The following is a 27,817-nucleotide window of genomic DNA, read 5'->3' as shown; positions in this document are numbered from 1 at the left end:
CCTTGCGGCCCTGGCTGGGGTGTGTGCCCGTGCCCCGCCCTGGCCCCCCAAGGTGTGTCCTGGTGCCGGGGGCTCCGTGCTGCCTTGGCTGTCTTGTGCCCATTGCACAGCTTGGCGAGGGCCCCGCACTTCTCGTGGAACAGCAGCGCCTCATTGGACAGCGGCGCCCCTGGACCCGCCCACGCCACTCCTGCATAGGCCTCGCCCCCTCTGGGGACACACCCCCCGGGAGGGGCCGCACCCTCCAGAGAACACCCTGTCTGGTCATTATGGCCCGGGAGAGTGGGGAAAGGCCCGCCCCGAGGTGGGACACACCCCCTGGAGAGGCCCCACCCTCCAAGACAAGCCCCACCCCTCGACCCCCCATTTATCCCCTGGTTTGGAAAAGGAAAGACAGTGAAGGCTCCGCCCCTGTGCTGTGACACCCCCAGGAGAGGCCCCGCCCCCGGGAAGGGTCCACCCAGGAGGCTTTAACCCATGAGGGGTTAAGGGAGAAATGGGGCAGAAATGGGGGGGGGATGGGGGTCCCCACTGCTGGTGTCTGTGTCCCCCCGACAGCGGGGGCTCCAGTGCTGGGGGGCCCTGATCAGGGGAGTCCCAATGCTGGGGGCTGTGTCACCTTGAGGGGGGGTGTATGGGGGACCCAGTTCTGGGGGGCTGCATCACCCCAGTGTTGGGGGACCCCAGTAAGGGGGGTTGGGGGACACCATGCTGGGGGCTGCATTGCCCGGATCTTGGCATTCCCAATGCAGGGGGTCCCCATGCTGGGGGGCTGCAGCACCCCCATACTGGGGCTCCCAATGCAGGGGGGGCGATGCTGGGGATCCATGTTGAGGTGTCCCTGCCCCACTTACACCCATGCACCCAGTTACCTCCTGCCCTTCCCCAGGAACCCCCAGCCCCCTGCTTCCCCAGTCCCCTGTCCAGTCCTCCCTTTCCAGTCTCCCCCAGTTCTCCCAGTTAACCCCAGCCTGCTCTTCCCCAGTCCCCCTGATACCAGGGGACTGGAACCACGGGATCATCTGTAAAACAACTCGCTTATCTATAGATAACAAAATGTACGCCTCTCAGTTTAGACCCCTAACAGTAGATAACAGGATGCTCCAGTGTCCGCAGAGTGAAAATTGTGGCTGTGAACAAGCCCAGGCCAGACTCTATTTCGGCAAAGAGCCTCCAGGAGAAGCGAGCATGCGCGGAGTAAAGGCTCATCAAACGGACACAGTGAGGAAGACTCTAATTAGCCACTAGAGACCACCAGAGGAGCACCGACTCATTTAGATCAACGGAAGTGAGCATGTGCAAAGTACTAATGCATATGTTACCTAGTTCTGGGAAAAGTATGAATATGCTCATGGCTTTGTGGAAATTTAGTGCCTATGACCGAATTGCTTTCACTCTAAGCTGTGCAGCGCTAGGAGTCGGTGCGCTCACCTCTGCGAAATTATTCACGTGTGCGCCCAGCGCTGCAATACAGAATGCCTGCTTTCTGACCCTCCAAATGAGTCTGAGAGAGTTTCCTCGACCGCTTTTTGGGTATCAGTTGAATAGAGCACAAGTGCTCTGGGGAGGAACAGCCCCACACACCGGTATATCCTGGGGCTGCCCAGCTGGAAAGCGGCGTTGCAGAAGAGGGGGACCTGGGGGACACCAAGTTGAACGTGAGCCAATAATGTACCGCTGCTGCAAAGAAGGGCAACGGCATCGCGGGCTGCGTCAGGAGGAGAGCTGCCGGCAGGTCAGGGGAGATGCTCCCACCCCTTCGTTCAGCGCTGGTGAGTGCTGCGAGAGCTGGAGTGCTGGGTCCAGTTCTGAGCTCCCCAGTGCGGGAGAGACATGGACAGAGAGTCCAGCAAAGGGCCACAAAGATGATGAAGGGACGGGAGCATCTCACATGAGGAAAGGTGAGAGAGCTGGGCCTGTTCAGCCTGGGGAAGGCTCAGGGGGATCCTGGCAGTGTCTGTAAATACCTACAGGGAGGGTGCAGAGAAGCCCTATTGGCTTCCAGAGTGGAAACAAAAAAGGGGTAACGAGGCATGATTGTCTTCACAGACATCAAACAAATCTGGAGAGTTAGTTTCTAAGGCAAGTCACTGGCATGTAAACAAAACGATGGATCATACCCTGAGCTGCTTCCCACCGAGGCCTGTCGGCTCTGCACTGGCTGCACCAGGTCCTGCCTCTGAAGCTGCCAGGACCATCTATCCCAACCCCACCTTGCTGCGCTCCTGGCCCCTGGCACGTGATGGTGCTGCAGCTCCCAGCTCGGCTCCCGCCCAGGGGTGCCCCGCACGCCTCCAGCTGAGCTGGGATCTCTGGGCACTGGGGCGGGCCCTTTGCTTCTGGACCATGGCTTGAAGGGAGCTGTCCTGGCTCTGGAGATGATGCTGTGTCACGGTCCCACCAAGTCCAGGTTTCTGTCAAGAGGCCTCGGCTTGGACACCCAGCACGGAGCCCAGGCCGCACTGAGCTGCCCTCCGAGCAGGGCTGGTCATCTCCCCAGCCCACAGCTGGCTGCCCCAGCGCCCCGTTAGCCAGAGGGGTCACTGGGACAGAGCTGCGGGGTAGCTCTAGGGCTGAGCTGGGTTAGCTGGGGGCAGGGGGGGTCTGGTGGGTTTGGGACAGGGTTCCAGTGTGGAGCAACCGAAGGCGATGGAGCAGCGAGAGGCTGGGAGCAGTGGCAGCAGGAGGCTGAGGAGTCCATGGGAGTGTGTGTGCTGGTGTGCAGTCAGGGAGTGTGTGTGTGTGTGTGTGTGCGCTGGTGTGCAGTCAGGGAGTGTCTGTGTGTGTGTGTGTGTGTGTGTGCTGGTGTGCAGGCAGGGAGTGTCTGTGTCTGTGTGTGTGTGTGCTGGTGTGCAGTCAGGGGGCTGTGTGTTGTCCCAAAAGCGGGTTCTTTCACCCGGTGCACAATCACCCCATCAACACACTGATTGTTGCTTCCAGACAATTTTCGTTCGTATCAGCTCATGGGGCAGGGGCTGCATTAACCCCCCACCTCCCGCTGCACGAATGACCACTGGCAGGGTCGCTGTGAAACAAACACTGAAACTTTAATGAATTAAGAAATAGTTGGAGATATGGGAGAGGGCTGGGGCTGGAGCGGGCGGCACGCTGTCCCGTGGTGTCCCTCAGGGTTCTGGCTCCCTTGGCGGGCACGTTGTTGCCATCAGGTGCTCTCCACTTGCTGCTGCCCGCCACCACGCCGTCCCTGTCCGGCTTCACCTCCCGCGAGGTTTTTGAGTGTTTTCCCACCCGTCACACCACCATCTTCCTCCTCTTGGGTGGGATGTTGTCCCGCAGGGAGGTCTCTCGTTTCTTGGCACTCCTGGCCGGGGCGGGGCGCTTGGCCCGCTTGCCCCCCGCCCGGCCCGATCCGGGCACCCCCCGGCCAGAGACAGCGCCCAAGGGCAGCGGCAGGCGGGTCAGAAGCACCCGGGGCTGCCTCCGCAGCACCTCCTCCATCAGCCGGGCTGTGTGGGCTGGGTGATTCCGGGAGGGACGTGAGCGGCTGGGCAGAGGGGTCTCCTGAGGACCCTTCAGCGCATTCTCCAGGGGCAGGCGAGTCAGAAGCACCCGGGGCTGCCTCCGCAGCACCTCCTCCATCAGCCGGGCCGTGCGGGGCGGGTGACGCCGGGAAGGACGCGAGGGGCTGGGCAGGGGACTCAGCAGCGGGACCCCCTGTGGGCTCAGCAGGTGACTGTCTGGAAGAGCCTTCAGGGGACCCTTCTGGGGTCTCTTCGCAGGACTGTCCTCGGAGCTCTCCTCCGAGCTCTCATCCGAGCTCTCCTCCGAGCTCTCCTCAGATGTCTCCGAAGGACTCGGTGGCAGCCAGGTGGGCAGTTCTGCCGCCATCCTGCCCTGCTGCCCTGTGGGGTCCTGCGAGGGGGAGGCTGGCACCCCCCAGAAGGGATCAGCGTCCCCCAGCATCGCTGCTGACAGGTGGTCCTTGGCCCAGTTGCCCTGCGTCCCGTACCCCAAGAAGTTGGGGGCTTCATTGGAGGAGACGGTGCTGGAGAGGCTGTCAGGGAAGATGTTTTCACCGTCCACCAGCATCACCACCGCCACTTGCTCATTGTCGCAGCCGCCCTCTGCCCTGTACTCCGAGAGGTGGGGGAGCTCGTTAAGGGAGGTGCTCAAGTTGGAGACGTGGGGGACACTGGGGACGGTGTCCTTGCCATCCCCCAGCCCTGCCGCCACGGCTCGCTCCTTGGGGCAGCCGCCCTCCGTCACGTACCTGCAGAGGTCAGGGAGCTCCTTGAGGACCTCAGCAGGCAAGTTGGGGACACTGGCGGTCAAGACGGTGTCCCCACTGTCCCCTAGATGTGCCACCATCGCTCGGTCCTGGGGGCAGTCACCGTCCACCACGTACACAGAGAGGTCGGGGAACTCATCACAGCACATGGTGCTGGTGAGGCTGTTGGGGAAATCAAGGACATCAGGGACAGTGTCCTCACTGTTCCCCACTCCCACCACCACCCGCTTCCACATACCTGGAGAGGTCGGGGAGCTCACCGAGGAGGGCCGTCAGCTCTGGGACATCGGAGACAGCGTCCTCACTGTCCCCCAGCCTTGCCGCCACTGCCTGCTCCTTGGGGCTGCTGCCCTCCGCCACGTAGGCAGAGACGTCAGGGAGCTGCTGGAGGAAGGCAGTCACGCTGGGGCTGTCGAGGACGTCGGGGATGGTGTCCTCGCCATCCACGGTGTTAAGCCAAGCGAGGATCTGTTGGGCAGTGGTGTCCTCTGCCTCCTCACGAAAGGCCTCCGCGAAGGCGTCCAGCCCCTGCTCGGGCAGGTCTGCGGGCTTCCCCGGGGCTGCCAGGGCGGTCACTGCTGCTGCAAAAGCAAAGCCAACCCAAGTCCAGGCGATGCAACCTTTCCTCAGCTTGGCTGTCTGCCTGTGGGCTCTGCCAGCCCCTAAACTCACCTTTGGGCTTTATGGTGGCTCTGCCAGTCAGCGGAGCCAGGGCGGGCTGGTGGGCGCTGGCAGCAGGGACGCTGTCCTCGACGGCCACTGCCTCCATGTTGGAGGCCTCCGGCAGCTTCTGGGCGCTGCCGGGCGTGTTGTGGAGCAGAGGGGGGCCCTGCACCCAGCGCTGAGCTGCGGGGTGGCAGGGTGACGGGGGGCTGGGGCGGGCAGGGACGTGCAGCAGGCAGGAGCCCGTGGGGTACAGGGGCTCCTCCTGGACCACGGCCCCCGGCCCCAGCCCCATCGGCTGGGGGGGCACCAGCGTCCTCCCCACCACCTGCTGTCCCCAGCCATGGGCAGGGGGACAGGGAGCAGCCATGGAGCAGAACTGCACCCCTGGGGGGAGCTGCACCATGGGAGGGAGCCACATGCCGGGGTGGAGCTGCACCAGCTGCCCCGGGGCCCCCATGGGCCCTGGCCCCCCCTGCCAGACACTGGCCTGGGGCAGCTGGTAGGTGATGGGGGGCAGCTGGGCAGGCTCAGAGGCCGCCGGCAGACCCGGGACAGAGCGCAGCATGTCTGCTGTGACCGGTGGCGGCGCGGCTGCAGCACTGACGCTCTGACACCCTGTCGTCGGGTGGTTTGGATCTGCCCCATTATGACATCACCCCTAACGACACCCCGTAACCGGGGACCGGCTGTGAGCCGCTCCGCAGGCAATGGGGTCCTGGACACTCCGGCCCCTCGCTCCATGGCTGCCCTCAGCCTTTGCTTACCCACAGCCCAGACGACACTGGGCCCTGTACCTACACCCTGTCGATGGCTGCTCTGAGCAAAACCAGCCTGTGACTCCCCTGCAACTTTTCAGTGTTATCTGGCCTGGTGTAAAGCTCCCCAGATGTGGGCACCAGCTGCCCTGGTACCAGCTCACGCAGGAGGAAGCTGAGGCACAGGCTGGCTAACGCCAGTGATGAAGCCGCAACTACTCTGTCCCTGCCGTATCTGCTGCCGGTTTGGAGGGGTGGAAGGCGCCACCCAGGGCACAGGAGAGGAGAGCGGGGGGACAGGGAGCCCCGTCCTGACTCCTCACTGGCTTCACTCCTGGCCAGCTGCTTTTCCTCTGTGCCAGGACGGAGAGCACAGCGGGGGCTGGGGGGCGTTGGTCCCCCAGGAGCTGTGTGGGATCCCGGGGTGTCGCTGAACAGGGGGTCTCTGCCCGCAGGTGCCTGTGGGAATTAAGAATTGGTAGTTAGCAAAATGTAAACTGGCCTTGAGGTTAGAAGAATGATTGTGGATACCTGAGGCAGCATTATGGAACACCCTGTTGTGTGAAAAACAGCGGGAAAAAGCACCACCTGCAGAGTGTGGTGAGCATGTAAGTTATAAACAGGCAAAACCTGAAGGTCAGTAGGATGTAAAAGTGAAAATGAACCTATGTAAACAGGTGGTCATAAATTGGGAGCGGGCACACAGTGCAGCAGCATTTGCTCTTGGCAATGCCCCCCCTTCAACAAACTGCGCGTCGCCCCGATCCCAGCTGGACCGAGACCAACAAATATTCATGTAATTTCCGAGCAGTGCACACCTATTTCCAGAGGATCTAATGCATCTGTTAATACATTGCACAAGTGTACTAAAATTTGGGGAAGGGTCTCTGAGGGGCTTCCATGGGGGTTTTCGGTGGTCTGTGGTGGTCCCTAGTGGTGGCTGAAGAGGTGTCTTAGTGTCCTTTCCATGAACTCTGAGGTTTTTTTCATATAAGACCTCATCTTGGCTCATTGCTCTGTCTGTAAAGTTTCTCAGCTTTCTTACCTTCAGCTCCCACAGGTGTCTGTTGGCTTCTCTGCCCTCCCCGGGATGGACCCATCACAGTGGCAAAAATTATGCCCTTGGGTGCATTCTTGTCTGAGGCCCCTTACAGCCAGTAGCACCAACTGCTTGCAGGCATCAGCTACAGGCAGCAACTCCCCCTTTTCTTGAGACTTTGGACTCATAAATCCAAGGTCTCAATACTTAATACCTCATTTTCATGCAGATTTGTCTACAACAACACTGAATCATAATGCAAGCTAAGATATAGATGCAGACCATTACTATTACCACTAGAAACAGATTTCTTAACCATACCCAATTCAGTAGCCATGAGCTAAGTTTGTGCCACAATTCTTCAAAGCCCCAGGACGTATCATCCTTGGTGGCCTGAGGCAGGACTTTGGTCTGTTCCCAAATTTCTGCCAAACCCGTGGAAATTCTGCCATTCTGATCTACGTATACACAACAGCTTGTGTTAATCACGGTGCAGACACCCCCTTGCGAGGCCAAGGGCCATTCGATTTTGTTACACTACCTGAGACAAACTGGACACTTCAATTTGCAACGCTTGTGTGGCGTCCATAGTTCTGTTTTCTATGTTCTCGATTATGGTGGATATATTTACAGTTGTCTTTTCCAATTCACTTACTCCAAGCCGAGAGAGAAACCATCTAACGAAACTGTGGAATGCCTAAGGACAGTCTGCTATAGCACTGTGAGTCCTTCTGCTTCGTTTAAGGAGGGTCCTCGCCCATCCACTCTGTTCATGCAGCTTATTAACTGCTGTCGTGCTCGGGGCGAGGGCTCCTGGTGCACACTCCTTCCCATCCTAGGGGCAGTATTTTCCGAGCTCGGTTACCGCATAGCCAGTACCATCCTGTTCCTTCTGCTCGGGGTACAGGCCACCTAACTGAGGGTTTAAATCTATGTAACAGGGCTAGATCAAATTGGCTGTCTACAGAATTCATGTAACTGTTACAGCCCTTGGCTAGTCCTACAGCTATAGTATTGTTGTTTGTGCAGTCTGGAGTTGCATCATTCAGATGACATCGCTGTATGCAAGCACAGTTATAGGATACCTGTGGTGGTTCTTCCATTTGGATTTCTTGTTGAGTAGTCATCTTAGCACTGCCCCGCTGAAAGGCTGCGCTCACTGTAATCTGTCCATAGCTCTGGCCTCCAGCAATGGTGATATCGTATAAGGGGGTACCATCAGGCGTTGGAATCCCCATGTACTTTGCTGTTCCAGTTAACAATGTGTCTGGGTTTGCCACTACAGGATGAATATCCTGGGTTATCTGATTTATTGCCCTCAGGTCCTGGACCAACCAGCAATCCTTACCATTGGCCTTTTTAACCAGCAAAATGGGGGGGGGGGGGGTGTGTGTGTTTTGACTCACACTCCACTAGTAACTTATACTTTAAGAATTTCTCAATTATTGGCACCAACCCCTTTCCAGCTTCTAGCTTTAGAGGACACTGTTTAATTCTTACTACCGGGGATGATCTTGGTTTAAGGTCAATTCTTACTGGGTCTGCTCTTTTGGATTTTCCCGGGACTCCTCCGGCCCATACAATAGGAATCACAGCACCTTCTACTCCTGCAGGTACCTGCTGTAACTCGGCTTGCCTCTGGAACATAAAGACCTGGGCATCCAAAGCTTTACTTTCAGGAACATGGATTGGGATTTTCCCTGCTGGGCGCAGGCGCCCTTTGGGCAGCCGGGCCTGACTGGAGGCTGGGCGCAGGCTGCTCCCTGCAGCGCTGGAGCCTGGGGCAGCCCGGCCACCTGCCAGTCGCTGCCTGAAACCCGGGTGTCCAGGGGAGCCTTTCCCGGGGGGCAGAGGGGGTCGGGTCCCACCAGCCCCGCTCCTCCCGGCTGCGGGCGTGCAGGGGGTCGCAGCACAAGTCCTGGGGGGAGAGAGGTTGCTAAGGCCTGAGGATACAAACTCCGGCTGGAGCCGAGCTGCAGACGGACAGAGGGATGGACAAAAAATACTCTTACCATAAATGACATCTCGCCTTTTTATAAGGTCTTTTGTCTTTTTGCGCAAGACTGTTCCACTGCAACACTCCAACACTCTGCTTCAAACTCATGAGCATCTGTTTCTATTTCACTCTGGAGGGATACAGAATATGCATCTAGACCACAAGCACATTCAATTGCAATTCTTATTAAATTGTCTCCCTGGAATTGTGTTGCTTCTGCCGCTGCTTTTTGAATTTGTATTCCCCATGCTCACTCCCGGCTGCCCTCAGACTGGGCACACTGAAGTGGCCCCAGAGATGCACTGTTTATATACTACCTGTGATCCTTCTAGAAATGTAAAGCTGCCACTTCACTTGCCGTATTGGCTAAATCAGCAGATCTGAAGGGCAGGAAATTGGTCCCTACTGTGCCCATTTAGTGTGGAAATTGCAAAGTAGCTGCTCCTTTAGTACAACACCAGAACCTACACGCAATTATTCACACCCTACCGTACAAGGACATTTCATGGCAAACAAGAAAAATCTGAGATCACATAAAACCCCCAAGTTCTTTGCAATGCTCATTGCTACACAGTGATTGATATCTGCATGCACACACACTGAACATAACAGATACCACGGCTAAGTTTCATTTTAATACAGCAGCTTTAAATGCTTTTTAAATCTAGACAGTCTGTGAACTGGAAAGATATTTAAAACTTTAATCACTATTACACAATACATGGAAGCCTGTAATAGACTTCTGAAAAAGGGATACAATTATTTAGCACTAATGTCTGTAATGAATGATAAGGAGCAGGAGACAAAACACATCCTTTTAAAAAAGGAACTTCAGGGAAGTCAAAGATGAAGAATCAGCCAGACGATCTTTAAAACTTATCACTGACAAGGTCTGCAGCTGCCCCTTTTGCAAAGTGCTTTTAAGGACATGGGAGTGGACAAGATCTCACAGACCCCTGAGCCCAGGACCCTCCACTGCACGCAAGCTTTGTCTTCCACCCCGACCAAACTCCTCTTCCAGCACAGTGTCTGGGAGGCTGCTTCAGGACCACGCTGCTGCAGCAGTTCAAGAGGGTCTCCAGTTCCCAGCCAAGGTTTATGCATCGCTAATTTACAACTTTTCTTGTAAAAGCACTGGTGTCTACTCACCCCCAGAAGTTCCCCTTTCTTAGTCTGTACCTCCACTAACAATTATCTCTCCTTCCACTTCCACCTTGCTCAATGAAACAGCTAAGTGATGAGCTCCAAGCCCATTGTTCTGAAGGAGGACACTAATTAGACAGTAGCAAGATTTGTAAAGGCAGATTTCTTAAACAAAGGCTTAATAACAAATGTCCTCCCATTTCCATTTGGAGAAGTATTGAAATCATCAGCCATGAAGTTCTCCTTCTGTACTCCACAAGCCAAGAACATGAAGTTCCGGTTCTCATTAGGCCAAATCTAAAACTCTCCAGAGACAAAACGTGGGGAGAGGGACGGAGGGGATGCAAACACCACAGTTTATACCTTTCTTAAAATGTATTTCTCTTACACTGATACGATACCCTTGGCTTTTTTTGCTGGGCACTGCAGCCTGCAGTGTCACGCTGTGGGTAAAGACAACCAGTGCCCATGCTATTAGCTGTTCCCTTCCAGCTTCTGCTTTTGGCTGTGGAAAATAAGTACTGGCTGCCTAGCAGAGTCTGCACCAACCAAAAGCCATCTTCTGAGATCCATCAGCACTGCCCGCACACTGCTGAGAGGCCCTACCTATCGCTGTTAACCCATCACACCAGACCATACCACAGAGCTGTTTCAACAACAAGCCCTACAGCCAACTTTTCCTATTTTCACTTTCCTTCTTGCTTCCTATTTTAGCCTCTGCACGTTCCCCTAAACGCACAAAACCATTCTCGATAACACAAACAGCCACTTACCTTCTTATAACAGTTACTCCCGTTGCACTGCCTCTTGGTAAGAGCCGTTTCATAAAGAAGTACACCTTGCACTGCAAGTCGAATGGTACCTAACGAAAACGTACGAAATACACACAGCAATACTTGGAGATTCACGTCAGCTTGTTTCTTACAGCCAAAGCAACCAAACGGACCATCTGCAGGGCAGCAGGTAATTCTGCTCTAGTTCCCGTCGGTCACCTGAGAGCCAAGAAGCCTGTTCTGTTAGTGCAGACCTTGCAACGTCTACAAATTAAAATGCCATTTCAATTATACACCTGTGGCCGTGATGGTCTCTTCCAGCAGCAAAAAGCTATTTCAAAGCCTATGCTGCAATAGAGCTGTTCTTTCTTCTTGGTTTTTTTTTCTCCCAGGTCTCTTTTCCCACTTTGTTGCAACAAAGATTTACGTCCAGACCATTAGTGCTAGCTTGTCGTAGAGATTTCCAGCAACCACTAGCTGCAGGCAAGTTTTAAATAGACAATTATGAAAATCTGATGTAAAACAAAGTTCACAGTTCTAGTCTTTTCAGAGGCCAGAGAACAGACAATCAGTGAAAAACTAGCTTATTGATCCCTTTTCACCATGATATTTTGAGGTTACACAGCAAGAAGGTATAAGGAAACATAAAAAGACAAAACCACACAGGAGATTGCTAGGAGCCTCTAAGCCATACCCAGTAGAAAAAAGAATGAAGCCATCTTATTAAAAGGGACTTTTTCTGTGCTTCAATAACACACCGTGTATAGCCTTTAAAGCATGTTAAAGAAAAAAATACAATCCAACAGATAAGCCTTGAGCACAGAAATCATTCTTTAGAACAAACCTGGGGAAATGCACTGGGCTGAACTTTGTGGAGATCCAGAAGGTCTGTGCTGCAAATCTTTCTGCTACAGGAACAAACACAATATTCTTACACTTACAGATCAAACTTTCAGTTCAAAATGAATCATGTTTCTCCTATCACACAGCACTAACTGTAAGGGAAGCTGTACACTGAAAATATAACAGATTTCACACAGTAACAGTTTTGATCTTTTCACATTCCAGAATGGCATATAGACATCAACACTCTGTATAAAAATCCTATCAAGTGATAAAATACACAGTGATAAAAAAAACCAAACACAAACCTGTTTTTCTTCACAGAACAAGAAATATGGATCTTCATTTGATGCACAGGTCTGAAGTGCTAAGGCTTGGACAATAAGCCCAAGCCAGAGTTGACCTATAGATGAATCCTGTATGTTTTATAATTGACAAGCATTGTATCAATAGGTATTGTACTAAATTATAACAAACCACCTGTCTGGATGTAAAAGGTGGGAATATTGAAACCTGAACAATAGGTCTTGAACCGAAATTGCTAACTCAGTATGTAGTCATTAGTGAAATATGTATAGAAAATGTAACTTAAACATCGTAAGACATGTATCCTTCTTTGTGTGTGTAAACAGGGCCACAAAGACAATTGTCTGGCCCTGTGACCTGGTGTGTGACCTTGCTCATAAATCACCTCGATAAGCTGGGAAAACTCCCTTAGTTTTTTCCCTGAGCCCCGGCCAGGCTCTGGGAAAATCTAACGTGAGACTGACTCCAGATATTTCTGCTTAAAACAAAGGTGCCAGCTATTCTGGCTTACTGATTTCAGGTATATAAGGCTGGCCCCGCTCACAGCGACTTTGGATGCCTCACCTATGGGTGCACGCACCGCGTAGGATTTCCCACTTGCAGGGAAAGGCTCAACAAATCCTCGCTGTAACCGGGGCTGCCCAGCGCCTGCGGGTCTGGATGATGGTAACGTATGCAAGTGGTGATGGATCTTTCTTAATCACTATTCTCTCTCTCTCTTGTAGTAATGATTTGATGCATTACCCTGTATTTTCCTATTTGTTTAAGCGCGCTACTTTGTCTTTTCTTACTGTATGTTTTCTGTATTATTCTGTTATATTATTTAGTTATTTCTAGTAAAATACGCCTGCTCTTTTCACTCTGGTGTCTGAATTTAATTAATATCCCTGATCAGCAAAACAAGGTCAGGTCTCCTTTCCTCAACCCTTGCTTCTACTCCTCTCAGTAACTTCTGAGCTCACAACTAACTTCAGTCACATGTAAAAGAGGAAGAGAGTTCTCACGCATCATATTCCTAAAAGATGTATGAAAACTGGGCATGGGTTAAGGAGGAAAAACTCAGCGTCTCCAGCCAAAGGGTGCTTTAAATGTGAACTCAAACCACCCTCCCAGTTTGCCTGCTGAGCCACACACACTACATGCTGCCCAGCCTCTTACCAGATACTGTCTAAAAGGAGTAAAGGGAAGAGACAGGTACGGGGCACAAGAAAAACCACGTACGGTTGGCTCAGAGACGGGGGGAATGTTGTCACTGGAGAGCAGCGTTATCCTGGGGCATGTTTGTAGAGAATGCAGGACACAAATCTGCAAGAAAGCAGACTCCGTTAGTTCCGCTGCGCAGGGAACAGCCTGTTTGCTCACGCCACTATTGTCTGTGCATTCCGAGCCCCGCTGACGCCGGCCTTCGCCTTAGCGTGCTGCTCTCCACCTGCACTGCAGCGCTGTGTGAGCTCATCATGCTCAAAAATCGGAATCAAACATCAGAGTGGCTGAAAACCTTTTCGGTTAGGGACCTTGATCGTCCAAATTGTCCACAAAATACAAAGTATTTGCACTGCGTGAACGATATAAAAATATTCCACCCCAGACTTTGGTTTGGCATCTTGTGCATTGCTGCTGTTTCTCCATCCATAAATTGTTGAGTATATTTTCCCACCACGTAGCAATACAGCAAAGATTAGGGGGTTAAGATCGTAAACACGCTTGCAACCCAAAAAGCCAAATGTGATTTAAATAGATAAATAAATAAGAAGCTTCACTGTAGGAGTAGTAATAACATTTTCAGATTAGGAGCTGTTGGACCAGAGCTCTAGACGTATTTATTATTAGTGCTGGATGTCAACTCCCTTTTCCACGTCTCTGCTGGCGAGGGGCAGGTTTGGACTCGCTTTGCCAGCTGGAACTTACCCGCCCAGGTTAAAGCCGTACCACGGGTCTCTCTCAAGGCTTGTAATTTTAAAAACACGTATGAGGAAGAAACTGGGCGATTTGTGAAATATGCAACTTGTCCGATTGCTGGGAACAAGGGGCTGCCTTAAGGGTACCTGCTGCTTTGTTCTCTGAGCAGCAGCCACAGCTCAAACCAGCCATCGCTGCACTGTCTGCACTGGAACTGCTATTGCCTCTGCGGAGGGAAAGCTGACAGGGGTAGGGGGCTGTCCGGGGCACAGGGGATTTACGTATCCAGGCAGCTCGCCTCACATAAATACTTTTATTTAAAAACAGCTGTAAACATCATCCGAACTTAAAACCTCTAACTAGAATCATTTCCTGAGCAAGTTTGTTTGACATCAAAACAGCTTGTAAGGCTTAAACTCGTGTCAGCCGGGATTTAACAAGCTCACACCTCCAGCACAACACCTTTACACCCGTCTGGTGTTTTACCAGACCCCGTGCAAACACCGATCCCGACCTCCGAGCTTCACCCCCCGTAACACCCGTGGATTTGAACGGCTCCCCCGAAGCGTTCCCGCGGTTAAAGACAAACCCGCAGCCCCACGCCTCGCTAAACCCGTCTGGAACTGCAGCCGGGGCTGAAAGCGGCCCAGGAGAGCAGGGCCGGGTGCCACCGCTCAGCCCCTTCCCAGCAGCAGGGCCGGGGGGGGCCGTGCCCTTCCCCACCCCTGAGCCCCGGCACCGGGCGGCACGGCCGGACCCTCCCCGCTCCCGCGAGCGACAGTCCCGGCGGGTCGGGAGGCGCCGCACGGTCAATCCTCAGGCGAAACGGCGGGAGCTGCAGCCCGGCCCGGTCCCGCCCCAGCTCCCCCCGGCCGCCGCCGAGCCCGTCCCTCCCGGCCCGCTCTGCCCCGCCTGGGCCCGAACACGCCGGCCCCGGGACGAAGGTGACCCGAGCCGCTCCCCGCGGGAGGGCCGCGGGCCCCGCTCCCGGCGCCGCAGGCCCCGGCCGAGCCGCCCCAGCCGCCGGCCCCGCGGTGCGGCCTGGCGCGGCGGCCGCCCCCCCCCACGGCTACGGAGGGTCAAAGCGCGGCGGGGCCGCCCCGCGCCGCCCGCCTCGGCCCCTCCCGCCGCGGGGCCGCCGCCGCCCGGGCCCCGCCGCCCGCCTCGGCCGCGCCCCCGGCCCCGACTCACCGTTCCCGCGGCTCCAGCCGCCCCGGGCCGCCAGCACCACGGCCAGGGCCAGCGCCGCCGCCGCTCTCGGGCCCCGGCCCGCGCCGCTGGAGCCGCCGCGGCTCGGCGCGTCCCGGCGGGGGCGGATCGGGGCGGGCGCGGGGCGGGTCCCGGCTTCGCACCGTCGGTGAGAGCCCCGGAGAAAGGCCCCGCGGCGGCCCCTTTAGAGCGCGCGGCCCCGCCCGGCCCCGGCCCCTCCCAGCGCAGGCCGGGCTGGCGGCCCCTCCCCGGCCGGGGAACAAGGGGCTGCCCCGTCCGCGGGGAGCGGGGCCTTTCTCAGGCACCCCGAGATGTCCCCTCCCTTCACCGCCCGGCAGCGCCGGCAGCCGAGGCCACATGGCAAAGCCCGCTGCCTCTCCCCCAGGCTGCCTCGCCCTGGCTGGCTGCTGGCAGGAGGGGACAGCGGGTGGTGACAGCCTGGGGGGACAGGAGGGACATGGGCAGGGACAGGCCTGGGGGGTGACAGGACGTCAGGCGGTGATGGGCCCAGGGCTGTAGGGGGGGACGCCACAGGCCCAGGGGCTGGCGGGAGGTAATGCTGTGTGGTGAAGGCCGGGACGGTGACAGGAGGGACACCACGGGCCCAGGGGGTGGCAGGACACCAGGCAGGGACAGGCCCAGGGGGTGACAGGACAACGGGCCTGAGCCGGGGCCGCGGAGGCTGAGCTCGGGATCGGTGGCCGAGCCGGGGCCGCGGGGCCTCTCCCCATCACCCCTCTGCTGGCCCGGGCTGCCAGGAGGAGCCGGGTGGGCGCTGCCACCGCAGCCCAGCTCCATCGCTGAGGGCCCCGGGCCGGAGGCGTGGCAGGGGCGGGGGCCAGGGGCTGGCAGATACCACCTGCCGCGCACGGCGGACGCTGTCAGGAGCAGGCGTCGCCTGGCCCAGCCATGCCGTGCGTCCATGACCAGTTCTCCTCCCAGCTGCGCTGCGACACGGTCACCTTCAGCGGCCTCCACATCTCCCTCAGCGACCTCAAGCGCCAGATCATGGGCCGCCAGAAGCTGAAGGCGGCCACCTGCGACCTGCGGATCAGCAACGCCCAGACCGGAGAAGGTGCGTGGGGCGGTGGGCACGGGGCCTCGGGCACTGCCCGGCTGGCGGCGGCCGCGGCCTGCGGGAGCCACACTCTGCTCTCTGTGGCTTGTCCCCACGGGGCGTGAGTCAGCCTGGGGCCCGTCCCGCCGGCGTGCGGGGAACCGGGAGGGCAAGTGGCACCAGCGATTCAGTGGGGCGGGAAGGGACAGTGCGATTCGGCCACCATCGGTAGCTGAGGCTTGTGTGGAGACCTCACAGAGCCGTTCCGATCTGTTGTTAGACACGGAGCTGGGCGTAGGAGACTACGTGGTCGATGTGCAACGTCTAGTGCTTGCAAAAGCCCAGTAGCTACTTACTGGCCATCACTGGCAGCAAGACAAGTTTTGTGCTAGAAGGGAGAAGGAATCAACAACGGTGCTGGCTCCAGCGTGGTTGAACATTCCTGTCGGAGCTCTGCTTGGACGAGTGTGAAAAGTAGCCCTGTTGAGCGTGATGTCGCTGCTCAATCTGGAGATGTGGAGTCGTGGCGAGGCAGAGTGACACCGCTTCGCGGGTCTCGGTAGTTTCCAGGGCTCTGCTTAGGGGATGTCGCTGCCTGCGGGGAACAGGCTCCTGCTGGCAGATGCCGGTTTTGTCTGAGAGCTGTTAGACTAAGCTGGCAGCTGTTAAATTCAAAGCGAGCAAACAGACATTTCCAGGGACTTCAGGAATAACGCTCCAAAACTAAAAAGTTAACTTTTAAGTCTACATTGTTTGACTTCACCTTTACTAAGATTTCATCACCAAAATGAACTCAGTTAATTGAGGCGAAGGAAAAATAAATGTGTGAAAGCCAACGGGTGTCAGGTCCCTTCACAGAACTACCTCGGCAGCGCACTCCGCTGTTTGTAAACCCTCCTCCACAAATTCTCTGGCTCGGTGACCAAGCTGGTGGGCTACTTCAAGTCATACAAATATGTGCCGTGATAAGTGTCCCATGCAAATGAGGCCTTCACTTCACCAGGTTATTGCCACTCTTCAGTTTTCAGTTGATCCGTTTAAATGTGTACTGATTGACTTTTAAGGGGAATTCATTTTTCTATCCGTCTGGTATTAGATGGCTGGAGGTCTCCTCCCTGTGCACTTCACAAACGGATTGAAAACAAGCATCTCTCTCTATATGAGGGATAGTCTGTTCAGAAGGCAGGTGTCAGTGCTTCTTTGGATTTCCTCGACCGCTTTTTGGGTATCAGTTGAATAGAGCACAAGTGCTCTGGGGAGGAACAGCCCCACGCACCGGTATATCCTGGGGCTGCCCAGCTGGAAAGCGGCGTTGCAGAAGAGGGGGACCTGGGGGACACCAAGTTGAACGTGAGCCAATAATGTACCGCTGCTGCAAAGAAGGGCAACGGCATCGCGGGCTGCGTCAGGAGGAGAGCTGCCGGCAGGTCAGGGGAGATGCTCCCACCCCTTCGTTCAGCGCTGGTGAGTGCTGCGAGAGCTGGAGTGCTGGGTCCAGTTCTGAGCTCCCCAGTGCGGGAGAGACATGGACAGAGAGTCCAGCAAAGGGCCACAAAGATGATGAAGGGACGGGAGCATCTCACATGAGGAAAGGTGAGAGAGCTGGGCCTGTTCAGCCTGGGGAAGGCTCAGGGGGATCCTGGCAGTGTCTGTAAATACCTACAGGGAGGGTGCAGAGAAGCCCTATTGGCTTCCAGAGTGGAAACAAAAAAGGGGTAACGAGGCATGATTGTCTTCACAGACATCAAACAAATCTGGAGAGTTAGTTTCTAAGGCAAGTCACTGGCATGTAAACAAAACGATGGATCATACCCTGAGCTGCTTCCCACCGAGGCCTGTCGGCTCTGCACTGGCTGCACCAGGTCCTGCCTCTGAAGCTGCCAGGACCATCTATCCCAACCCCACCTTGCTGCGCTCCTGGCCCCTGGCACGTGATGGTGCTGCAGCTCCCAGCTCGGCTCCCGCCCAGGGGTGCCCCGCACGCCTCCAGCTGAGCTGGGATCTCTGGGCACTGGGGCGGGCCCTTTGCTTCTGGACCATGGCTTGAAGGGAGCTGTCCTGGCTCTGGAGATGATGCTGTGTCACGGTCCCACCAAGTCCAGGTTTCTGTCAAGAGGCCTCGGCTTGGACACCCAGCACGGAGCCCAGGCCGCACTGAGCTGCCCTCCGAGCAGGGCTGGTCATCTCCCCAGCCCACAGCTGGCTGCCCCAGCGCCCCGTTAGCCAGAGGGGTCACTGGGACAGAGCTGCGGGGTAGCTCTAGGGCTGAGCTGGGTTAGCTGGGGGCAGGGGGGGTCTGGTGGGTTTGGGACAGGGTTCCAGTGTGGAGCAACCGAAGGCGATGGAGCAGCGAGAGGCTGGGAGCAGTGGCAGCAGGAGGCTGAGGAGTCCATGGGAGTGTGTGTGCTGGTGTGCAGTCAGGGAGTGTGTGTGTGTGTGTGTGTGCGCTGGTGTGCAGTCAGGGAGTGTCTGTGTGTGTGTGTGTGTGTGCTGGTGTGCAGTCAGGGAGTGTCTGTGTCTGTGTGTGTGTGTGCTGGTGTGCAGTCAGGGGGCTGTGTGTTGTCCCAAAAGCGGGTTCTTTCACCTGGTGCACAATCACCCCATCAACACACTGATTGTTGCTTCCAGACAATTTTCGTTCGTATCAGCTCATGGGGCAGGGGCTGCATTAACCCCCCACCTCCCGCTGCACGAATGACCACTGGCAGAGTCGCTGTGAAACAAACACTGAAACTTTAATGAATTAAGAAATAGTTGGAGATATGAGAGAGGGCTGGGGCTGGAGCGGGCGGCACGCTGTCCCGTGGTGTCCCTCAGGGTTCTGGCTCCCTTGGCGGGCACGTTGTTGCCATCAGGTGCTCTCCACTTGCTGCTGCCCGCCACCATGCCGTCCCTGTCCGGCTTCACCTCCCGCGAGGTTTTTGAGTGTTTTCCCACCCGTCACACCACCATCTTCCTCCTCTTGGGTGGGATGTTGTCCCGCAGGGAGGTCTCTCGTTTCTTGGCACTCCTGGCCGGGGCGGGGCGCTTGGCCCGCTTGCCCCCCGCCCGGCCCGATCCGGGCACCCCCCGGCCAGAGACAGCGCCCAAGGGCAGCGGCAGGCGGGTCAGAAGCACCCGGGGCTGCCTCCGCAGCACCTCCTCCATCAGCCGGGCTGTGTGGGCTGGGTGATTCCGGGAGGGACGTGAGCGGCTGGGCAGAGGGGTCTCCTGAGGACCCTTCAGCGCATTCTCCAGGGGCAGGCGAGTCAGAAGCACCCGGGGCTGCCTCCGCAGCACCTCCTCCATCAGCCGGGCCGTGCGGGGCGGGTGACGCCGGGAAGGACGCGAGGGGCTGGGCAGGGGACTCAGCAGCGGGACCCCCTGTGGGCTCAGCAGGTGACTGTCTGGAAGAGCCTTCAGGGGACCCTTCTGGGGTCTCTTCGCAGGACTGTCCTCGGAGCTCTCATCCGAGCTCTCATCTGAGCTCTCCTCCGAGCTCTCCTCAGATGTCTCCGAAGGACTCGGTGGCAGCCAGGTGGGCAGTTCTGCCCCCATCCTGCCCTGCTGCCCTGTGGGGTCCTGCGAGGGGGAGGCTGGCACCCCCCAGAAGGGATCGGCGTCGCCCAGCATCGCTGCTGACAGGTGGTCCTTGGCCCAGTTGCCCTGCGTCCCGTACCCCAAGAAGTTGGGGGCTTCATTGGAGGAGACGGTGCTGGAGAGGCTGTCAGGGAAGATGTTTTCACCGTCCACCAGCATCACCACCGCCACTTGCTCATTGTCGCAGCCGCCCTCTGCCCTGTACTCCGAGAGGTGGGGGAGCTCGTTAAGGGAGGTGCTCAAGTTGGAGACGTGGGGGACACTGGGGACGGTGTCCTTGCCATCCCCCAGCCCTGCCGCCACGGCTCGCTCCTTGGGGCAGCCGCCCTCCGTCACGTACCTGCAGAGGTCAGGGAGCTCCTTGAGGACCTCAGCAGGCAAGTTGGGGACACTGGCGGTCAAGACGGTGTCCCCACTGTCCCCTAGATGTGCCACCATCGCTCGGTCCTGGGGGCAGTCACCGTCCACCACGTACACAGAGAGGTCGGGGAGCTCATCACAGCACATGGTGCTGGTGAGGCTGTTGGGGAAATCAAGGACATCAGGGACAGTGTCCTCACTGTTCCCCACTCCCACCACCACCCGCTTCCACATACCTGGAGAGGTCGGGGAGCTCACCGAGGAGGGCCGTCAGCTCTGGGACATCGGAGACAGCGTCCTCACTGTCCCCCAGCCTTGCCGCCACTGCCTGCTCCTTGGGGCTGCTGCCCTCCGCCACGTAGGCAGAGACGTCAGGGAGCTGCTGGAGGAAGGCAGTCACGCTGGGGCTGTCGAGGACGTCGGGGATGGTGTCCTCGCCATCCACGGTGTTAAGCCAAGCGAGGATCTGTTGGGCAGTGGTGTCCTCTGCCTCCTCACGAAAGGCCTCCGCGAAGGCGTCCAGCCCCTGCTCGGGCAGGTCTGCGGGCTTCCCCGGGGCTGCCAGGGCGGTCACTGCTGCTGCAAAAGCAAAGCCAACCCAAGTCCAGGCGATGCAACCTTTCCTCAGCTTGGCTGTCTGCCTGTGGGCTCTGCCAGCCCCTAAACTCACCTTTGGGCTTTATGGTGGCTCTGCCAGTCAGCGGAGCCAGGGCGGGCTGGTGGGCGCTGGCAGCAGGGACGCTGTCCTCGACGGCCACTGCCTCCATGTTGGAGGCCTCCGGCAGCTTCTGGGCGCTGCCGGGCGTGTTGTGGAGCAGAGGGGGGCCCTGCACCCAGCGCTGAGCTGCGGGGTGGCAGGGTGACGGGGGGCTGGGGCGGGCAGGGACGTGCAGCAGGCAGGAGCCCGTGGGGTACAGGGGCTCCTCCTGGACCACGGCCCCCGGCCCCAGCCCCATCGGCTGGGGGGGCACCAGCGTCCTCCCCACCACCTGCTGTCCCCAGCCATGGGCAGGGGGACAGGGAGCAGCCATGGAGCAGAACTGCACCCCTGGGGGGAGCTGCACCATGGGAGGGAGCCACATGCCGGGGTGGAGCTGCACCAGCTGCCCCGGGGCCCCCATGGGCCCTGGCCCCCCCTGCCAGACACTGGCCTGGGGCAGCTGGTAGGTGATGGGGGGCAGCTGGGCAGGCTCAGAGGCCGCCGGCAGACCCGGGACAGAGCGCAGCATGTCTGCTGTGACCGGTGGCGGCGCGGCTGCAGCACTGACGCTCTGACACCCTGTCGTCGGGTGGTTTGGATCTGCCCCATTATGACATCACCCCTAACGACACCCCGTAACCGGGGACCGGCTGTGAGCCGCTCCGCAGGCAATGGGGTCCTGGACACTCCGGCCCCTCGCTCCATGGCTGCCCTCAGCCTTTGCTTACCCACAGCCCAGACGACACTGGGCCCTGTACCTACACCCTGTCGATGGCTGCTCTGAGCAAAACCAGCCTGTGACTCCCCTGCAACTTTTCAGTGTTATCTGGCCTGGTGTAAAGCTCCCCAGATGTGGGCACCAGCTGCCCTGGTACCAGCTCACGCAGGAGGAAGCTGAGGCACAGGCTGGCTAACGCCAGTGATGAAGCCGCAACTACTCTGTCCCTGCCGTATCTGCTGCCGGTTTGGAGGGGTGGAAGGCGCCACCCAGGGCACAGGAGAGGAGAGCGGGGGGACAGGGAGCCCCGTCCTGACTCCTCACTGGCTTCACTCCTGGCCAGCTGCTTTTCCTCTGTGCCAGGACGGAGAGCACAGCGGGGGCTGGGGGGCGTTGGTCCCCCAGGAGCTGTGTGGGATCCCGGGGTGTCGCTGAACAGGGGGTCTCTGCCCGCAGGTGCCTGTGGGAATTAAGAATTGGTAGTTAGCAAAATGTAAACTGGCCTTGAGGTTAGAAGAATGATTGTGGATACCTGAGGCAGCATTATGGAACACCCTGTTGTGTGAAAAACAGCGGGAAAAAGCACCACCTGCAGAGTGTGGTGAGCATGTAAGTTATAAACAGGCAAAACCTGAAGGTCAGTAGGATGTAAAAGTGAAAATGAACCTATGTAAACAGGTGGTCATAAATTGGGAGCGGGCACACAGTGCAGCAGCATTTGCTCTTGGCAATGCCCCCCCTTCAACAAACTGCGCGTCGCCCCGATCCCAGCTGGACCGAGACCAACAAATATTCATGTAATTTCCGAGCAGTGCACACCTATTTCCAGAGGATCTAATGCATCTGTTAATACATTGCACAAGTGTACTAAAATTTGGGGAAGGGTCTCTGAGGGGCTTCCATGGGGGTTTTCGGTGGTCTGTGGTGGTCCCTAGTGGTGGCTGAAGAGGTGTCTTAGTGTCCTTTCCATGAACTCTGAGGTTTTTTTCATATAAGACCTCATCTTGGCTCATTGCTCTGTCTGTAAAGTTTCTCAGCTTTCTTACCTTCAGCTCCCACAGGTGTCTGTTGGCTTCTCTGCCCTCCCCGGGATGGACCCATCACAGTGGCAAAAATTATGCCCTTGGGTGCATTCTTGTCTGAGGCCCCTTACAGCCAGTAGCACCAACTGCTTGCAGGCATCAGCTACAGGCAGCAACTCCCCCTTTTCTTGAGACTTTGGACTCATAAATCCAAGGTCTCAATACTTAATACCTCATTTTCATGCAGATTTGTCTACAACAACACTGAATCATAATGCAAGCTAAGATATAGATGCAGACCATTACTATTACCACTAGAAACAGATTTCTTAACCATACCCAATTCAGTAGCCATGAGCTAAGTTTGTGCCACAATTCTTCAAAGCCCCAGGACGTATCATCCTTGGTGGCCTGAGGCAGGACTTTGGTCTGTTCCCAAATTTCTGCCAAACCCGTGGAAATTCTGCCATTCTGATCTACGTATACACAACAGCTTGTGTTAATCACGGTGCAGACACCCCCTTGCGAGGCCAAGGGCCATTCGATTTTGTTACACTACCTGAGACAAACTGGACACTTCAATTTGCAACGCTTGTGTGGCGTCCATAGTTCTGTTTTCTATGTTCTCGATTATGGTGGATATATTTACAGTTGTCTTTTCCAATTCACTTACTCCAAGCCGAGAGAGAAACCATCTAACGAAACTGTGGAATGCCTAAGGACAGTCTGCTATAGCACTGTGAGTCCTTCTGCTTCGTTTAAGGAGGGTCCTCGCCCATCCACTCTGTTCATGCAGCTTATTAACTGCTGTCGTGCTCGGGGCGAGGGCTCCTGGTGCACACTCCTTCCCATCCTAGGGGCAGTATTTTCCGAGCTCGGTTACCGCATAGCCAGTACCATCCTGTTCCTTCTGCTCGGGGTACAGGCCACCTAACTGAGGGTTTAAATCTATGTAACAGGGCTAGATCAAATTGGCTGTCTACAGAATTCATGTAACTGTTACAGCCCTTGGCTAGTCCTACAGCTATAGTATTGTTGTTTGTGCAGTCTGGAGTTGCATCATTCAGATGACATCGCTGTATGCAAGCACAGTTATAGGATACCTGTGGTGGTTCTTCCATTTGGATTTCTTGTTGAGTAGTCATCTTAGCACTGCCCCGCTGAAAGGCTGCGCTCACTGTAATCTGTCCATAGCTCTGGCCTCCAGCAATGGTGATATCGTATAAGGGGGTACCATCAGGCGTTGGAATCCCCATGTACTTTGCTGTTCCAGTTAACAATGTGTCTGGGTTTGCCACTACAGGATGAATATCCTGGGTTATCTGATTTATTGCCCTCAGGTCCTGGACCAACCAGCAATCCTTACCATTGGCCTTTTTAACCAGCAAAATGGGGGGGGGGGGGGGGGGGGTGTTTTGACTCACACTCCACTAGTAACTTATACTTTAAGAATTTCTCAATTATTGGCACCAACCCCTTTCCAGCTTCTAGCTTTAGAGGACACTGTTTAATTCTTACTACCGGGGATGATCTTGGTTTAAGGTCAATTCTTACTGGGTCTGCTCTTTTGGATTTTCCCGGGACTCCTCCGGCCCATACAATAGGAATCACAGCACCTTCTACTCCTGCAGGTACCTGCTGTAACTCGGCTTGCCTCTGGAACATAAAGACCTGGGCATCCAAAGCTTTACTTTCAGGAACATGGATTGGGATTTTCCCTGCTGGGCGCAGGCGCCCTTTGGGCAGCCGGGCCTGACTGGAGGCTGGGCGCAGGCTGCTCCCTGCAGCGCTGGAGCCTGGGGCAGCCCGGCCACCTGCCAGTCGCTGCCTGAAACCCGGGTGTCCAGGGGAGCCTTTCCCGGGGGGCAGAGGGGGTCGGGTCCCACCAGCCCCGCTCCTCCCGGCTGCGGGCGTGCAGGGGGTCGCAGCACAAGTCCTGGGGGGAGAGAGGTTGCTAAGGCCTGAGGATACAAACTCCGGCTGGAGCCGAGCTGCAGACGGACGGAGGGATGGACAAAAAATACTCTTACCATAAATGACATCTCGCCTTTTTATAAGGTCTTTTGTCTTTTTGCGCAAGACTGTTCCACTGCAGCACTCCAACACTCTGCTTCAAACTCATGAGCATCTGTTTCTATTTCACTCTGGAGGGATACAGAATATGCATCTAGACCACAAGCACATTCAATTGCAATTCTTATTAAATTGTCTCCCTGGAATTGTGTTGCTTCTGCCGCTGCTTTTTGAATTTGTATTCCCCATGCTCACTCCCGGCTGCCCTCAGACTGGGCACACTGAAGTGGCCCCAGAGATGCACTGTTTATATACTACCTGTGATCCTTCTAGAAATGTAAAGCTGCCACTTCACTTGCCGTATTGGCTAAATCAGCAGGTCTGAAGGGCAGGAAATTGGTCCCTACTGTGCCCATTTAGTGTGGAAATTGCAAAGTAGCTGCTCCTTTAGTACAACACCAGAACCTACACGCAATTATTCACACCCTACCGTACAAGGACATTTCATGGCAAACAAGAAAAATCTGAGATCACATAAAACCCCCAAGTTCTTTGCAATGCTCATTGCTACACAGTGATTGATATCTGCATGCACACACACTGAACATAACAGATACCACGGCTAAGTTTCATTTTAATACAGCAGCTTTAAATGCTTTTTAAATCTAGACAGTCTGTGAACTGGAAAGATATTTAAAACTTTAATCACTATTACACAATACATGGAAGCCTGTAATAGACTTCTGAAAAAGGGATACAATTATTTAGCACTAATGTCTGTAATGAATGATAAGGAGCAGGAGACAAAACACATCCTTTTAAAAAAGGAACTTCAGGGAAGTCAAAGATGAAGAATCAGCCAGACGATCTTTAAAACTTATCACTGACAAGGTCTGCAGCTGCCCCTTTTGCAAAGTGCTTTTAAGGACATGGGAGTGGACAAGATCTCACAGACCCCTGAGCCCAGGACCCTCCACTGCACGCAAGCTTTGTCTTCCACCCCGACCAAACTCCTCTTCCAGCACAGTGTCTGGGAGGCTGCTTCAGGACCACGCTGCTGCAGCAGTTCAAGAGGGTCTCCAGTTCCCAGCCAAGGTTTATGCATCGCTAATTTACAACTTTTCTTGTAAAAGCACTGGTGTCTACTCACCCCCAGAAGTTCCCCTTTCTTAGTCTGTACCTCCACTAACAATTATCTCTCCTTCCACTTCCACCTTGCTCAATGAAACAGCTAAGTGATGAGCTCCAAGCCCATTGTTCTGAAGGAGGACACTAATTAGACAGTAGCAAGATTTGTAAAGGCAGATTTCTTAAACAAAGGCTTAATAACAAATGTCCTCCCATTTCCATTTGGAGAAGTATTGAAATCATCAGCCATGAAGTTCTCCTTCTGTACTCCACAAGCCAAGAACATGAAGTTCCGGTTCTCGTTAGGCCAAATCTAAAACTCTCCAGAGACAAAACGTGGGGAGAGGGACGGAGGGGATGCAAACACCACAGTTTATACCTTTCTTAAAATGTATTTCTCTTACACTGATACGATACCCTTGGCTTTTTTTGCTGGGCACTGCAGCCTGCAGTGTCACGCTGTGGGTAAAGACAACCAGTGCCCATGCTATTAGCTGTTCCCTTCCAGCTTCTGCTTTTGGCTGTGGAAAATAAGTACTGGCTGCCTAGCAGAGTCTGCACCAACCAAAAGCCATCTTCTGAGATCCATCAGCACTGCCCGCACACTGCTGAGAGGCCCTACCTATCGCTGTTAACCCATCACACCAGACCATACCACAGAGCTGTTTCAACAACAAGCCCTACAGCCAACTTTTCCTATTTTCACTTTCCTTCTTGCTTCCTATTTTAGCCTCTGCACGTTCCCCTAAACGCACAAAACCATTCTCGATAACACAAACAGCCACTTACCTTCTTATAACAGTTACTCCCGTTGCACTGCCTCTTGGTAAGAGCCGTTTCATAAAGAAGTACACCTTGCACTGCAAGTCGAATGGTACCTAACGAAAACGTACGAAATACACACAGCAATACTTGGAGATTCACGTCAGCTTGTTTCTTACAGCCAAAGCAACCAAACGGACCATCTGCAGGGCAGCAGGTAATTCTGCTCTAGTTCCCGTCGGTCACCTGAGAGCCAAGAAGCCTGTTCTGTTAGTGCAGACCTTGCAACGTCTACAAATTAAAATGCCATTTCAATTATACACCTGTGGCCGTGATGGTCTCTTCCAGCAGCAAAAAGCTATTTCAAAGCCTATGCTGCAATAGAGCTGTTCTTTCTTCTTGGTTTTTTTTTCTCCCAGGTCTCTTTTCCCACTTTGTTGCAACAAAGATTTACGTCCAGACCATTAGTGCTAGCTTGTCGTAGAGATTTCCAGCAACCACTAGCTGCAGGCAAGTTTTAAATAGACAATTATGAAAATCTGATGTAAAACAAAGTTCACAGTTCTAGTCTTTTCAGAGGCCAGAGAACAGACAATCAGTGAAAAACTAGCTTATTGATCCCTTTTCACCATGATATTTTGAGGTTACACAGCAAGAAGGTATAAGGAAACATAAAAAGACAAAACCACACAGGAGATTGCTAGGAGCCTCTAAGCCATACCCAGTAGAAAAAAGAATGAAGCCATCTTATTAAAAGGGACTTTTTCTGTGCTTCAATAACACACCGTGTATAGCCTTTAAAGCATGTTAAAGAAAAAAATACAATCCAACAGATAAGCCTTGAGCACAGAAATCATTCTTTAGAACAAACCTGGGGAAATGCACTGGGCTGAACTTTGTGGAGATCCAGAAGGTCTGTGCTGCAAATCTTTCTGCTACAGGAACAAACACAATATTCTTACACTTACAGATCAAACTTTCAGTTCAAAATGAATCATGTTTCTCCTATCACACAGCACTAACTGTAAGGGAAGCTGTACACTGAAAATATAACAGATTTCACACAGTAACAGTTTTGATCTTTTCACATTCCAGAATGGCATATAGACATCAACACTCTGTATAAAAATCCTATCAAGTGATAAAATACACAGTGATAAAAAAAACCAAACACAAACCTGTTTTTCTTCACAGAACAAGAAATATGGATCTTCATTTGATGCACAGGTCTGAAGTGCTAAGGCTTGGACAATAAGCCCAAGCCAGAGTTGACCTATAGATGAATCCTGTATGTTTTATAATTGACAAGCATTGTATCAATAGGTATTGTACTAAATTATAACAAACCACCTGTCTGGATGTAAAAGGTGGGAATATTGAAACCTGAACAATAGGTCTTGAACCGAAATTGCTAACTCAGTATGTAGTCATTAGTGAAATATGTATAGAAAATGTAACTTAAACATCGTAAGACATGTATCCTTCTTTGTGTGTGTAAACAGGGCCACAAAGACAATTGTCTGGCCCTGTGACCTGGTGTGTGACCTTGCTCATAAATCACCTCGATAAGCTGGGAAAACTCCCTTAGTTTTTTCCCTGA

The 27,817-nt window shown here is 54.8% G+C and overlaps 4 protein-coding genes across 4 annotated transcripts; all 4 read right to left on the bottom strand.

The window, feature by feature from the left end:
- Positions 1 to 3,050: 3,050 nt before the first annotated feature.
- Positions 3,051 to 4,336, bottom strand: LOC141929428 (uncharacterized). Its single transcript, XM_074838842.1, has 2 exons — positions 4,232 to 4,336; positions 3,051 to 4,090 (listed from the first exon to the last, which is right to left on the bottom strand). The coding sequence occupies exons 1-2, from the start codon at positions 4,327 to 4,329 to the stop codon at positions 3,253 to 3,255; spliced, it is 936 nt and encodes a 311-aa protein (XP_074694943.1). The 5' UTR covers positions 4,330 to 4,336; the 3' UTR covers positions 3,051 to 3,252.
- A 111-nt stretch (positions 4,337 to 4,447) lies between these two features.
- LOC141929212 (uncharacterized) lies at positions 4,448 to 5,782 on the bottom strand. The gene is made up of 2 exons (XM_074838394.1): positions 4,922 to 5,782; positions 4,448 to 4,830 (listed from the first exon to the last, which is right to left on the bottom strand). Exons 1-2 carry the CDS (start codon positions 5,478 to 5,480, stop codon positions 4,448 to 4,450), a joined length of 942 nt encoding a protein of 313 aa, XP_074694495.1. The 5' UTR covers positions 5,481 to 5,782.
- A 13,093-nt stretch (positions 5,783 to 18,875) lies between these two features.
- On the bottom strand, positions 18,876 to 21,405 carry LOC141929211 (uncharacterized). Its single transcript, XM_074838392.1, has 5 exons — positions 20,545 to 21,405; positions 20,111 to 20,453; positions 19,518 to 20,034; positions 19,233 to 19,427; positions 18,876 to 19,166 (listed from the first exon to the last, which is right to left on the bottom strand). Exons 1-5 carry the CDS (start codon positions 21,101 to 21,103, stop codon positions 18,876 to 18,878), a joined length of 1,905 nt encoding a protein of 634 aa, XP_074694493.1. The 5' UTR covers positions 21,104 to 21,405.
- Positions 21,191 to 27,817, bottom strand: LOC141929210 (uncharacterized). The gene is made up of 5 exons (XM_074838391.1): positions 26,245 to 27,817; positions 24,345 to 24,458; positions 23,836 to 24,250; positions 21,450 to 21,752; positions 21,191 to 21,196 (listed from the first exon to the last, which is right to left on the bottom strand). Exons 2-5 carry the CDS (start codon positions 24,440 to 24,442, stop codon positions 21,191 to 21,193), a joined length of 822 nt encoding a protein of 273 aa, XP_074694492.1. The 5' UTR covers positions 24,443 to 24,458; positions 26,245 to 27,817.

The sequence above is a fragment of the Strix aluco genome, chromosome 13 (assembly GCF_031877795.1).
Source record: "Strix aluco isolate bStrAlu1 chromosome 13, bStrAlu1.hap1, whole genome shotgun sequence".
NCBI lineage: Eukaryota > Metazoa > Chordata > Aves > Strigiformes > Strigidae > Strix > Strix aluco.
The sequence above is the reverse complement of the archived record's forward strand: the minus strand, read 5'-3'. Positions and strand labels throughout refer to the sequence as shown.